The 14,609-nt window shown below is 40.5% G+C and overlaps 1 protein-coding gene across 4 annotated transcripts in view; it reads right to left on the reverse strand.

Annotated features, from left to right (window-relative positions):
- The window catches only part of FER (FER tyrosine kinase), a 141,335-nt gene that overhangs the window by 53,554 nt on the left and 73,172 nt on the right, over positions 1-14,609 (reverse strand). For all 4 annotated transcript variants that reach the window (XM_081930537.1, XM_081930538.1, XM_081930540.1 and 1 more), the window contains exons 14-15: positions 8,364-8,420; positions 1,806-1,921 (exon numbers count right to left, since the gene is read on the reverse strand). In XM_081930537.1, the coding sequence (XP_081786663.1) occupies positions 1,806-1,921; positions 8,364-8,420 (173 nt within the window). The remainder of the gene's footprint in view (positions 1-1,805; positions 1,922-8,363; positions 8,421-14,609) is intronic.

The raw sequence follows: 14,609 nt of genomic DNA on the forward strand, positions 1-14,609 counted from the left end.
CCATCTTAATCATTTTAAAGATGTGAACAGAGAAGTTACACCGATTCATTTTCAACTTAAGCTCCAAAGAGATGTTCTCATTAACAAATTAACAAGCCGTGTCATGATCTAGCTCCTCATATAGTTCTGGAAAGCCCAGGTGTACAGTTATGCCCCCCCTCCCCCAATGCTAGGAGAGCTCATGATTGCAAGAGCCAGGAGAACAGGGCTTCAAGCTGGTATTAGAAAGCAGCAATTTACTACCTGAAGATTGCTCGAAACCTTTTGAGTCAATCGTCATCAGGATATAGCACAACAGTTTGTACAAGTTACCAAATGGCTACTCTTTTTTTGCACTACCTTAATGCTTGCCTTCTCCCTTGCTCTTTGAAGTTCTGGTATTGTTCCTCTGCTACACTACTCAAGCACCTCTTGATACTTCCCATACCTCATGGCATCGACAAGTAAATCCACTAGTAGTACAGAGGTATATATCCCAATCGATTCCACCCCTCCTCTGCTTGGGAGTGTTGCCACTAGCATAGCACATCTACATAGCAACTCTACAATTCTACGATTCTGTCCTCTACAGAACTCTCCTCCCCTAACAGACCCCCCACCTAGTCACACACTTGTTCTTAGCATGAATTCTAAGCACATGCAATCTACACAGAAAGAGCTGGGCTGCTGGATTCCTGGGTGGAGGGCAGAGGTCTTCTGCCTTGCCAAGGAACAAAAACATTGAGGCTCTATGCATACAGAGCAGCCAAGAGTGGCACTGAGTTAGATGTCCATGGCTGTTTCTCCTTGACTCCCAATGTACTTGAGTGCACATGGAACCTTTATACCAGGGATGGGGAACCTGTGGCTCTCCAAGCATTGTCGAATTCTTATCCTCCCTACTGATGTGCTGGGTGGAGCTGATGGGAGCTGTAGTCCAACAACATCTGGAGGGCTGCAGGTTCACCATCCCGTCCTTTATACCATGCCTTCCACATTTGATTTGGCAGGGAGGGAATGTAACTGAAATCACTAAAGATCTGAAGAAAAAGATCAAGACTGTGAGGAATAGGCAGACCTCAACCAACTGCTTCTCCCACAGGCAAGGCTCAGCTCAAATTCACATTTTATCCTGTCAGTAGCCTTGGGAGGTTCGTTCTGCAAAACTGTGCAAGGATATGAAACCCAAGTCTCACATACAGCTGCTAAGTATTATACCGCAACTGTGGAAACTGTGGCTGAGTTTAAACCTAGAGAAACATTAAAGGTTGTATAATATTTCAGCCAAGTACTGTTTTGAGATAGTTTTCTAGGTGGTTTATCCTTAAAAAAACCACAAAACCACAAAAAAGTGTAAGATGTCAATTGAGCCTCAGTAAATAATTCATAATGAATAATTGCTATAGTTCCAGGTTTCTTAGCAAAAAAGAAAAGAAAAAGAAAAACCTATTCCATGTAGTCCAAGTTGTTTGTAAGGGTAAACTAGTCTCTTGATGTCACTTACTACAATATTGACCCAGTAAGATAATCTAACTTGGAATGTTTTCCATTGTATGCATATTACACAATATGGAATTTCTATCAACAGTTGATGGTTATTTTCACCTTTGATATTATATCAGATTGCATATGACATTTTACTTCTTCCAGGGAGAATTAATTCAGGGAGGGCCTCCACCACTGCTGCTAATTTGAAATATATTTTGAAGTGGAAAGTATTGATTAGTCTCAGACAATCTAGGAACTGTTCCCTGATTTAGAACTGCATTAAATTTAGGTATGTAATGGATCCCAAGTGCACATTCATTCACATTTACACCACTCACCTGGCCTCTGATAAAAACTTTATTTTCAGCTCCTGGGGAAGGTCTTCTTTACATGTCTTTACAGCAACTGGAGTTTTATCTTTCAATATTCCCTTATATACTTCACCAAAATTACCCTGAAATTGCAGATATTACAAACTGTCAGTAAACAAACTTAATGGCATTCCTCAGCAAAATAAAGTTCCACTGTGCAGGAAATATCACAGCTGTGTCAGTTAACAATATGCTTATATAAGCTCACACATGGGTTAAGGAAATAGATACTTCCCTTTTTAACTTATGGGAAGAAATGTTACTTTAACGTTTTTGAAAAGCCGATGAAATCAAGCTCAAGGCTTTAGTCAAACACTGCCTTTATATAATGAATGTTTAATGCCTTATAGACTGAACACCCCATTAATTTTGTACTTCGCTCCATCCAGTCATCTACCACGGAAAAAGCAACTTAGCAATGTTTCACAAAAGATTTTGACACAAGAGTGGGAGAAGCACTCTTCATTAAGGCATCTCTTCCCCCACTGCACCTGCTTATCTGCCTTGCAATGCCCTCTCTTCCCTTCCCATCATCACTTTTCCTCCTCTGTAGGAAGCTAAGCATAGCAGCCAGCCCAAACTCCTTTTCATGACTTCAGAGGGGGAAGTATATGACTAGCCCCAGTCATCTAGCTTCTGTTTATTGGAAGAAAAAACATTTTCTCTTAATGGTGGGAGAAAATAGAGGCACCCAGCCTGTTAGGGGATCCTAGCGCTCCTCCTTGCTCTCCCTCTTCCCATCAGGGTCTCCTCTGTTTAGACTTCAGCTGCTTTCAGATCATCAGTTTTGTAGGTGGGATTCAAGCACATGCTGGCATGTTCATGTGTGCACACTTGTGGAACAAACCCACTTCCATCTACCCCCCCCCCAAACCCACTCAGAATTTCTCCTAAACATAATGAGAAAAGGCAATGTAATGTGTGAATAACTGTGTGATGCAACATCAAATAACCTCCCTACAAACTTGCTGCAAAGAGTTCAAGATGAACTCTCAATAAATAGGATGCCTAGAAGGAGGTTTTGCGCAAGGCTTGTGATTTACTGGGACAGAGTATGTTTGGAGCCATCAGGGGTGAGCTTTCCCTTCTGCTCTTGTGTACAAACCCTCATAAGGAGCTGCTCCTCATAAGGAGCTGCTGCTTAGAAGGCGGCTGCCTAAGGAGTAGGGACCCTCTCAAGGAAAGTTGCTTTGCTTTCTTTGACATTTTGGGGAAATTCCATTTTGCTTTAAGGCAGATGAAAGGATGTGTTTGGATTGGGGGGGGGGATGTAAATATGCCACTAAGATATTGTCTTAAACTTTTGTAACTTGTGTTTTATTGTGTGGGTTTTGCATTTGCTTTTCTTTGAGAGTCTCCTTAGGGGTCTTTTTCACTGAAAAGTGCCACAGAGAATTAAAACATAACACATAAAGGGTTGTAAGTGGCAATACTGCTACCACTAAAATGAATGGCAAGGCAGGGGCTGAGAAGTCTAAAATGGCCCTCTCTTTGTTGGGGGCAACTGGGATGGGGAATCTGCTACCAAGTAAAAATTAAGGCAGAAGGTGTGCCCAGATTTCTTATAATTTAGCAAAATGCTGAAATTAAGGTTACTTAATAGTTTGTACCAAATGGAACAGAATTATTGTCCATCTGTCATTTCCCTTGGCTGATGCTTCTTGGACTGTTATATCTTTTTGCAGAATAGCCAGGGGGTAGAGGGGATGACATCTTAAGAGCTATCAGCTTAGCTGTCAATTGCTCTTCATCCAATACCTACACATTTCACTTTATACTTGGGTGTAGCTGATGGTCCTACAGGAAGGAAGAAATAGGACTTACAAAAATAACTGGATTTCTAAGTTGTTCAGGAAGTTTGGTAGACCTGCTTCTATTGACATTTGCCACAGGATATGGAATAATTAGGTAGAGGAGCTGAAATAACACAACTTGAAGTAATTTAATCACACTGTGAAATCACTTTAATCTAAGCCATTCTAGCCTTGAGGTACATGATCCAGTTTCGTCCAAGACTGAGGAGGCGGTATTTTGAGGAAAAGAACATGGTGGTGTGGATTATTTTAAGTTTCTTCTTTTTAACAACTTAGGCTCAGTAGTCAAGGGACCTGAGTGGCCTGGGAGCTACAGAAATGCCTCTCCTTCCAGCACTGCGAGAATGTAAGAAGCCCTGGATCCCAGCAGGAACTTACAGGTCAGGTCCTGCTATGGTGGTCATGTGTCCTACTTCATACAGGACAATCATCTATTTGAATGGATGTCAGGGGATAGTCCTCTGTTTGGGAAGGAGGACCTTTTTCTGCCTCCCCACTTTCAGCTACTCTCTGAAGACTGGAGAAGAAACTCTCTTAAGAATATTAAGGGGGAGGGGGAGGGGAGGGGAATGACTAGACCATGTGAAAACAAACATAATATTTTAGCTGCAGTTCATTCATTTTCAGCTTTGTACTCCTGTTATTTAAAAAGCATGCCTAGACATTCCGTTGTTGTGCCCATAACTAAGGTGCCATTTAACTCCTAGCTTTCATATCTCAGTTTCTAACACTGTTCACAACAAGTGGATAGGAAATGACTGTTTCAGCTGACATTTCTAGCAGGCCGATATAATATGAGGTTGTTTCTTGTTTTCTATATTGTGCTGTTTTATTTTAGGGTTGTTGTTTTTTAAAAAAGTTTTCATTCTATTTTAGCTATGGCATTTGGGTGTTCCCTGTAACAGAGATGCTCAACTATAAAAATGGAAAAAAATGTAAGTCATCCCTTAACTCAGATGAAATAAGCTTCCTAAGGTCACATCCAGAGAAGTATAATGAGCTGGTCTTGGGCTCACATGTTCTGTTGTCTGATCATCCCAAGTGGAGAAACCAAGAGATCCCATATTTATGTAACTGTAAGGTAAAGGTAAAGAGACCCCTGACCATTAGGTCCAGTCGTGGCCGACTCTGGGGTTGCGGCGCTCATCTCACTTTATTGGCCGAGGGAGCCGCCATACAGCTTCCGGGTCATGTAGCCAGCATGACTAAGCCGCTTCTGGCGAACCAGAGCAGCGCACGGAAACGCTGTTTACCTTCCAGCCGGAGCGGTACCTATTTATCTACTTGCACTTTGACATGCTTTCGAGCTGCTAGGTTGGCAGGAGCCAGGGACTGAGGAACAGGAGCTCACCCCGTCGCGGGGATTTGGACCGCCGACCTTCTGATTGGCAAGTCCTAGGCTCTGTGGTTTAACCCACAGCGCCACCCGTGTCCCTTAGTGCTTTTCAGATTCTCTGCTTTTTGAAATCACTTTCTCCATTGACTTTCCTGCTGAAGAAGCCTCTGAATGTCATGCACTTTCTGGGTCTTGTGCACACCCAGTTCATGCAGGATGCACACCAGGTCTTTTAGGTCTTCCGTTGACCCACATCAACCAGGAACATTGCTAAGATCACATCCAACACTCCCCCTTGAATTGGAAGATGAGTAGTGTTCATCCTGTCTTTTAGGGGAAACTCATCTGCCATTAGTGATATTTTCGTTGAGAGACACCTGAAAAGCTTCCAAGGAGCCTTAGAAAAATGATTTGAAAATGCTGATTTTGTCATTCGTATACGTTGCAGTACAAGAATCACAATGATAAGCATCAATATGTGGAGTTGGAAGTAATCAGTGTTTTTGTCATGTTCTCCCCACACCTGATCTTTGGTTGTGAGCTTTCACACCTTTACTGAGATTACATCATAGAACATCCTTTTTCCCAATTAAAAAATGTGTCCTCGCAGGGATTCAAACCGCCGACCTTCTGATTGGCAAGTCCTAGGCTCTTTGGTTTAACCCACAGTCCCTATGTAACTGTGGGATCACACAATTGAGTTTCCCCTGCATTATGGGAAGGCTGGCCCTACCATGCAGTGAGGGCAAAGTGATTTCAGCTGACACTGTGCCAAGGTTGTGGTGGTGGGGAACAGATGAAAGCTGTAAATGGAATCTAACAAGGTTGGTGGTGGTGGTAGAGGAGGGAAACACCATTTGGCCTCTAGCTTAAGTCCACAAAAAGTCTTAGGTTGGCACTGATTGAGAGCAAAGGGAGATATGCAGAAGAGGAGGCATACTCCCACTATTTCTCCAAATACAATCCATGGGCATAAATGAGAGGATCCTTACTTTACCGTCCAGGAGTCCTTTACCTTACTTTACCTTACCTAGTCAACAAAGACATTAATAACTTGGATGAGTAAGTAGAAATTATGCTCAACAGATCTCCATATGATGTCCAAACAAACCTGAAAACATCCTACACATGGAAAAGCCTCCCACTGTCTTGTGTGAGAGAAAAGTACAATGGGAAGCTGCTGTGCATGCAGTGTGCTCCCAGCATTTGGCTCACACACAAAAGAGTGCAGGGAGTTCACAGGCAAGGCTCTGTGTTGCAGCTGTACAGCACAACCCAAAGAAAATTAGGCATCTCTAATTACCATTCACATTCATGGGATATAAGCTTACAGTTATGCACTTAAGTCCCATTTATTTTAATAGGATTTATGTGCATCTAACATTCTCTGAATTTCACCCACAATGTTTACAGTGTGTTTCAAAACTGAAGACAAAGGAATGGGCTGGTTCATTTCATTACCCGCAATGCTCAATACGGAGGTTCCACATTCCCCATATCACACACCTGGGTTGAATGCACATGCAAAGCCCTACTCTGTATATGCAATATTCCCAGAGAGGCATTGTCCAAGCACTTGGAGCTTACACTAATACAGAGTATACAAGAGATTCTGACAGCTACTGCCCAGCATCCAAACACCACTCTGTGACTGGGGGCTGGAGAGACACATCCTGCTCGGACCATGTAAACTGGCGACTGCAAGAAGGGTTGTAGCTGCTTCCTTTACTTAGACAAGTCTGCAGGTAATTGAGCAAAGATAGGTTGGCAAATCTGCACAGTAGCAAAAAATATTTTTAGTAATGTTTTCTTTTGAAATGTTTTTTTGAAAATGTTTTAAGTTTGCTGTGCTAAATGTACATTCTCTAGTTGACATGCTTAAAGGGACCCCTGACCATTAGGTCCAGTCGTGCCGACTCTGGGGTTCCGGTACTCATCTCACTCTATTGGCCTACTTGCACTTTGACATGCTTTCGAACTGCTAGGTTGGCAGGAGCAGGGACTGAGCAACCGGAGCTCACTAGGTCGCAGGGATTCGAACCGCCGACCTTCTGATCGGCAAGCCCTAGGCTCTGTGGTTTAACCAACAGCACCACCCGCGTCCCTTAAATGTATTAGTTTCCTGTTAATTATGTTGCTTTGAATGTATAGTTTATATTTGACTTTCTTCCATAATGTTTTATTCAGGATTGTTTTAGCTGATGTTTTAATGTGTTGTAAACAGCTTGGGGACTTTGTTCTTAAAAATAAAGTGGTATAGAAATGAATTATTATTATTATTATTATTATTCTGTGCTAGTTACTGGACACTACGTGAGTTCCTCCCCCTAAATTCTCCTTTGTCCTGCAGCTTCCAGCAAGTAAGTTTTGCCCCTTCATTCTTTTGATACTGGCAAGAGCATGCTCTGCCTGGTGGGCTTGAAGGTTTATAAGCAGAAGTTAAATGGCCATCTGTCATGTATAATTTAGTTGCGATTCACGTATTGCAGGAGGCTGGACTAGATTATCCAACTCTACGATTCTATGATGGTATGAATTTCAGAAAACAAAAACTGCAGAAGGGGGTGAGTGAGGGGAAAACATGTGCTAAAAGCTAAAAAGCAAATAGCAATGGTGAAAAAGGAAATTATGTAAAGATATGAAACTAACAATGCACAGCAGGTTGGGAAGCTGTTTACTTAAAAATGATTTCACCAAAATTAACTGCTCTAGGTTACTGATCTGATTAATATACCATATTTTTCCATCTATAAGATGCCCCCTATTTGGGGGGGGGCTCCAAATTAAGAAAATGGGGAGGATTGCCCGGAGTTGTTGAGTTTTTTGGGGGTGGGGGGAATTGCCAGAAATTGCTGACAATCGTACGCGTCGCCGAGGACACGCAGCCACCAAATCACCAGCAGCTCTTCCAGCAGCCACCAATCACCCACACTATCACCACTTACAATCTCCTCCTCGTGGCTGCGACCAATCGCCCAACTCCCTTCTGCACTGCCCATGTATAAGACAAGGGCTAATTTTAAAGCTAAGCTAATTTTTTAAATTAAAAACCCTCATCTTATAGACAGAAAGTACGGTAATATTTGCATTACAAAACAAAGCTATTTTAAAATTATTGATAACTTAGGACATATTTTTTACTCAAGCACTTTTCTATCCTGCTCATGCTTAAACCTCTCTCACTGAAGTAGATCTTAAAATCTGCTTAACTTTGGCTGGGTCTATTATATGACAATTTTTAAAAAAATTGCAATTCTGCTACAAAGCAATGTTATCATATACTGGGTGGTGGAAGAAGCCCACCATCCTCAATATCACAAGTATACTCCAAGGCTAAGGTGTACTTTTCCTCATTAAGAACAGATGTTTACTTACTTTCCCCAGTAATTCTCCCAGTGTGACATCTTCATGATTGAGAATCCATTTTTTATCCTGCAGCAAGAAATACAAACCAGTGTTTAGTCTACAAAATACTGCATTCCTATAAAACCTCTGTGAGCTAGCAGGAATAGACCTAAAGGGATGATTCAGTGAGACTATTCAATCAGCAGCATGCTAAGAACATAATCTCAAGAGTAAGCTGCTACTACACAATAGGATGTTAAAAGCATGCCACAGCAAATTTCTATCCAAAAATTAAGGCTTAGGTGTGATATCATAACATACAAAATTGCATGCTCTCCTTTATTAAATTCAGGGTAACTCTACCACTGTTTTTAAAAAAGAAAAAGTTATGTAAAGAAACTTTATGGCAAAGAATATATTTTTAAAAATAAAACACTGGTCAACCTAAAAATGACCTTTCTCTGGCACATTCAGAAAACTGGTTCTTTCTTCTACAGATGAAGAAACTGAGTGTTAGCATCTGCTAAACATACATGAAGCAAGTTCCAGTAATATCCATTAAAAAAAAAACCATCAATGGCAAGAGTTCACACTAATGATCACATGCAAACATTCTATTATGGAATATGCATTACATGACAGTAGTGGCTGTTAGCCATTCAAGCACATAAATTTCATCTGGCACAAATCTCTTTACTTCCAACGTTTTCCTATTGGTCATTATTACCTTTCCATGTAAATATCTATTTAACAGCTGGATACATGAACAAAAATTTAATATACAGTATGACACACTGAAACACATTTTGGAAGCATCTCTTCACTAGGCTCATAGGGGGGAATGAGGTTTGGAGAGAGAGAGAGAGAGAGAGAGAGAGAGAGAGAGAGAGAGAGAGAGAGAGAGAGAAACCTGAAGAACACTGAATGAGTTTTGCTGGTTATGTTTGAAACCTCATTTATAAAACTAATCATATCAATTAATTTGAGCAATTCTCTATTAAAGAGGATACGGTAATATTTATTTTGACAAATATAATTTTAGATATCTTTTGTTGAGACATATATTTGCTATTAATAAATGATATTTGTATTTTGAATCACTAAGCATCTTTTGACAAGTTTGCTTATTCCTTAGGAAATTATTCGTTTCTCATTTATTTGAACCTAACAGTTTCATTTCCAAGATGGCTCATTCTTCTGATACCCAGAAGCAGATGTCAGAAGCCAAAGACCTTTATACAATCAAATTAAGTTGGGAAATGCAATTCATACTAATTCACAATTTGCTGTTGATAGTCAGTAGAAGATATGGGGAGCATTACACTGTTAATTCTGCTGTCTCTCTCATAACATTAAGTACTCCTAGGCCACTAGTTCCTGATTAGGGGCACTACTTAAAGTTGTCCCAAGCCTATTTAGCAGAAAGGTTTCAGAAGGTGGTACTAGGAGACCATCTAGCCTCGTGGGAATTATTCCAGGATGTTACAGGATTATGTATTGTCCCCCATGATGTTTAGCATGTACATGAACCTGCTGGGTGAAACTGTGGAGGAATCTGAGGTGCAATCAGTGATCCCCGGGAATGTGAACAAAGTCCCCTTGTCAAGTTGAGAAATGAAATTGATGGACTCTTAAAAATCCTTTTCCAGCAGAAGATAAGTGTTTAAAGCCCTGAAGACCTTTGGAAACTGTAAGTGATTCAAAATGTAATTGTAACAGCCCAGATTCTGGTACAGCCTAGCTTCTGGGTCACATTACTCCTGCTTCAAAATAAGTTCACTGGTTTCCAGTTTGCTTTCAGGCTCAATTCATAAGAAGGTTATAGGCCCCTTTCATTTAAAGCTTCAGATATCAACCTGAACAAAAAGTGTTAGAATGAACTTTAGATGCAATCCAAACTTATCCCATTCAACCTTCAGAAGCATGTCAGTAGACAACTTTTCCCAAGGGAATGCTTCTTAAAGAGCTGCCATTCTGCATCAAGTGTCTCAACAGAAATGTTACACCAAGGAGAAGCTAACTGCTTTTAATTAAATACTTCAGAGAGAATGAGTTACCATAAGAATTAGAGCATTCACCCTCCCTACATAGCAATTTTGTTTCAAAGTCACTCAGAACCAGGAAGGAAGAGAAATAAGAAAGCATTGAGCAGGACAGAAAAGCTAAGAGAGTTGAGAACTCGTAAGTAGAAAGACTGCTGTCGACTTTGGTCAAACTGATTCTGCAGGTTTCAGTAGTATTTCAAGCAGTACCTGCAAAAAAGTAGGAACTACAGTGGTACCTCGGGTTAAGTACTTAATTTGTTCCAGAGGTCCGTTCTTAACCTGAAACTGTTCTTAACCTGAAGCACCACTTTAGCTAATGGGGCCTCCTGTTGCCGCCGTGCCACCAGAGCACAATTTCTGTTCTCATCCTGAAGCAAAGTTCTTAACCCGAGGTAATATTTCTGGGTTAGCGGAGTGTGTAACCTGAAGTGTATGTAACCCGAGGTACCACTGTAATTTCCAAGAGCATGACCAGCCCTGATGCAACAGATACGTGCATAACTGTTGCTGGCATCAAATAACATTAATATTGTTGAGAACTACATTTGCTGACTCCACAAGTTCACAAGATTTTTATTTTTTTAAAAAAAATGAATTGTGGGCTTATTTGTTTGTTTGTTTTTGCATTATTATAATACAGCGCCTTTAAAATGAAGAACAGTGCTTCCTAGGTCAAAGATAAAAAGCTTCTCTCTCACACGCAGCAGTTTTTAACGGTATCTTTAGTAGGTATGGGATATGTAAGGTAAAGGTAAAGAGACCCCTGACCATTAGGTCCAGTCGTGGCCGACTCTGGGGTTGCGGCGCTCATCTCACTTTATTGGCCGAGGGAGCCAGCGTACAGCTTCCGGGTCATGTAGTCAGCATGACTAAGCTGCTTCTGGCGAACCAGAGCAGCGCATGTACAAATGGGATTAAAGAAAAAGTACAATGAAAAAGAAAATACAATGGGATATGTACTTTCCCATTAATTGCTATGTAGCATTTTCAAAAGTGATGCATGGGAGCCCCCTCCCCCAAATGAATAGCACCTATTTCTGTCGTAATGTACTCCTATTTCAAGGACACCAATGGTAGAGCATCTTCAATGTTCCATGTTCAATCCCTGGTGTCTCCAGGTAGGGACAGGAAAAGGTTCCTTACTGAGCTAGATGGATCAACAGTCTGACTCAGAATAAGGCAGCTTCCTCTGCTCGCCGGTGCGGTAATGAGGCCAGACCCCATCACGTATACTTTTCCTTACAGCAGTCACTCTGTATTCTTTTTTGCTCCATCAAACTGACTAGAACTCTATAAAGTCAAGAAAGAATCAAAGTAACCTCCTTGAAAAAGTAACAGGAACATTTTCTTTGAAGTATTAACCTGATGATCTCTTAGATTGGCAATAAAAATTGCAAAGAAGCGAGGATGTACTGAAATGAAAATAAATGGATTTTCATATATTTCCATGTTTTAAGCCACTGGTGAATGACTTTTTAAAAAATACTGACAACATGGCATTTCAAAGACTTGTTTATGAAGAATGTATCTGATATATAATCCTTCAGAGGAATAATTAAACAAAATGGCACTATAAACTGCAATCAAATCAGCTGTCAGAAAGTGTTACCACTATTTATATTAGCACATTAATCATTACCTGTGTTTTTCTTCCCTTTTGTAAGCCTTTCAGTCAAGACTGCTTTATTATACAAGCTTTGCACATTTGTTTCAGTCAAAATTTTCAACCCCAGCAAATATCTCCATGCTAAAGGATTATTCAGAATTTCATCTGCTTCCACAGTAATGTTCTCATGTGTGCTTAAAAAAACTCACTCTATTGACTTGTATATGCAAATTTTGCTGCCTTGTTAAAGTCGGTTTCACAAGTCTTCAGTAACTGAATGCTATTTAAATGGTCTATAAATTAATTCCATTATCCATGAGTTGTCTTGAATAGGAAGCCCACATAGGCATTCTATTTTATATGCATGGGTTGATTTTAGGCCCACAAAATTACAGTGTAGACTTGTTTTTTTCTTTAAAAGTACATCTGCTTTTCTAAGACCGCATAATAATATCCCTTCTTTCACTATAACGACTAGAAATTAATCAGAATAACTACAAAGTCTAAATACAAGGCTCTTCTTTCAGTCTGTCTCTCCACTTTGATCCCATAAACCAACTTGGCCAAGTTTGTATTAAGATGTTTAGTGCGGCCACAAGGCATTATTTAAATCCCAGAACTGAGTACAATCTTGAGCATGTATTGGTGCCACTGCTCTCATTCAGCAGCTTCAAGCTGACAGAGAAGCACAAATAATGGTCCATCATTAGTCAGACAACCTCTATTTGGTTGGTGACAACTTCTTATTGTGGGGAAATGTACAGGCAGTTATGAGAAAGTGGTCATTAGGAGGCCAAAAGGAGAATAGCCAATTGACAAGGTGGGCTGGGTTGACAAATAAAAAAAGTTAGTGATGGGTCAGAATTATGCCACTGGAGAATTAAAGAAAAGGGGGAAAGGTGAGGGTGGCAAGCTGAGAATGAAATGCTGAAAACAGATATGGGCTTTGAAATGGGCAATTCATCCATTTTTCATTATAAGTGGAATATAGACTATCTTTCCCAGCTGTCTCCACCTGCTCCCTGGCTTTTGGAATATGGGCACTGCCCTTTTTAATATTTCCCTGCTGATTTATCAGGCAGAACCCCACCAACTCTCAGCATAAAGAAAGAGGAGAAGGGCTAGCATAGGTGTTGCCTGAAAGTGCTTTAGGAGAAAGATTTGTGACCAAAGTTGGAGGAGAAAGGACTGACGTACAGGAATGAAAGGCAGAAGCGGTAGGACAGCTGTAACAGTCAAGACAGGAAGTGACAAGGAGTTTTTAGTGGTAAGACAGAAATGGATGGGCTGCTGCAACACTTTTAAGGAAAGGTTAACATGAACGGGCAACAGATTTCCAATCCTTTGCTTCCAAAATTTAAAGCCAAAGCCAGGTTTGTGTGTTTGTTTATCTGGTCAACAAGGTGGATATGGAGAGTAATCAAGAATGAGGCAGCCTACATTCACTGATGAAAATTTCAATTGTGGACATTTAGAATTGGCAATGCTGACAAGCAGGACAACACACACCAGACAATTGGGACAAAGAGTTCAGGAAGAGATAAACAACCTTTTGCTCTGTTCAGCCACATGAGCTCTGCACTACTCTGGAAGATTCTCCCTCCCCATAGTGGTCGCTGCCAAGCCACGTAGTTCGGGAAGATCCTCTTGTGCTCACAGGAGAAGCTTTTGTGGGGTGCAGAGGGAAGCAATGAAGGGGAAGGAATTGGGAAAGTCTCCTTCTGCAAGCTTTCTTCCATTGCTTTTAAGATCGTGCATTGACATAATTAGCTAAGAATCCCTCTCTCCAACCCAGGCCAGTGACTCTCAATAGGAGTAATACCTGTGGTAACAACTAGCAGAGATCAAACCTCAAAATACAGCTTGTTATTCTGAAAGTTCCCGCCCAGTTCCCTTCTAGCATTCAGCCATCTCAGTAATTCTCTCAGCTCTCCCTACAACCTAGACATTTGCAGCTGTTCTTCCCCAGATCAGTCACCAACCTCCTATATTTCTCTAAATATAAGGACTCTAATCAATAAAGAACATTCAGTCTCATTCATTCAAACCTACAGCGGGAATGTCAACACCAGTACTGTGATCCAATAAGTTGCTAATGGGTCAACCTGACTTTCTGATCTTCAGTTTTGAGATTCTGCTTTAACAGAGTATTGTGCTTTTTAAAAAATGTTAATTCACTATGGTTTCAAAAACTGATAGGTTTGTTTGTTTGTTTACAGCCAAATTGAGAGGGGAAGGGGGAAGAGACGACAGAAGCCTTTCTTCCAATAAATGAACACTTTCCTCTAAATAATGACTTCATACTGCATTACAGAATCTGCACAACTGAAAAGAAAGGGGAAAGAATAAGGATATCAGAAGGCAACATGTATAGCTTCTTCTTTTTCTAGTTATCTCTTCCCCTTCACAAAAGGTAATTTAAAAATGGCTGCAGAGAAATATATTGAAAATAGGTTTTTGCTTCCACCTTCCACTGAAAATAATTTACTGTAAGGCCAGCAAAAAAATCACATAATGAAAGAAAAAAGAAAAGTCAATCTTCCATTTTCAATATTGGAAACAATTACACCTAATGCTTTTTTATGGACATCAAAACCATCACAGCACATCATTATTCAACGAAAG

The sequence above is a fragment of the Podarcis melisellensis genome, assembly GCF_964234715.1.
Source record: "Podarcis melisellensis genome assembly, chromosome: 11".
Taxonomy (NCBI): Eukaryota; Metazoa; Chordata; class Lepidosauria; order Squamata; family Lacertidae; genus Podarcis; species Podarcis melisellensis.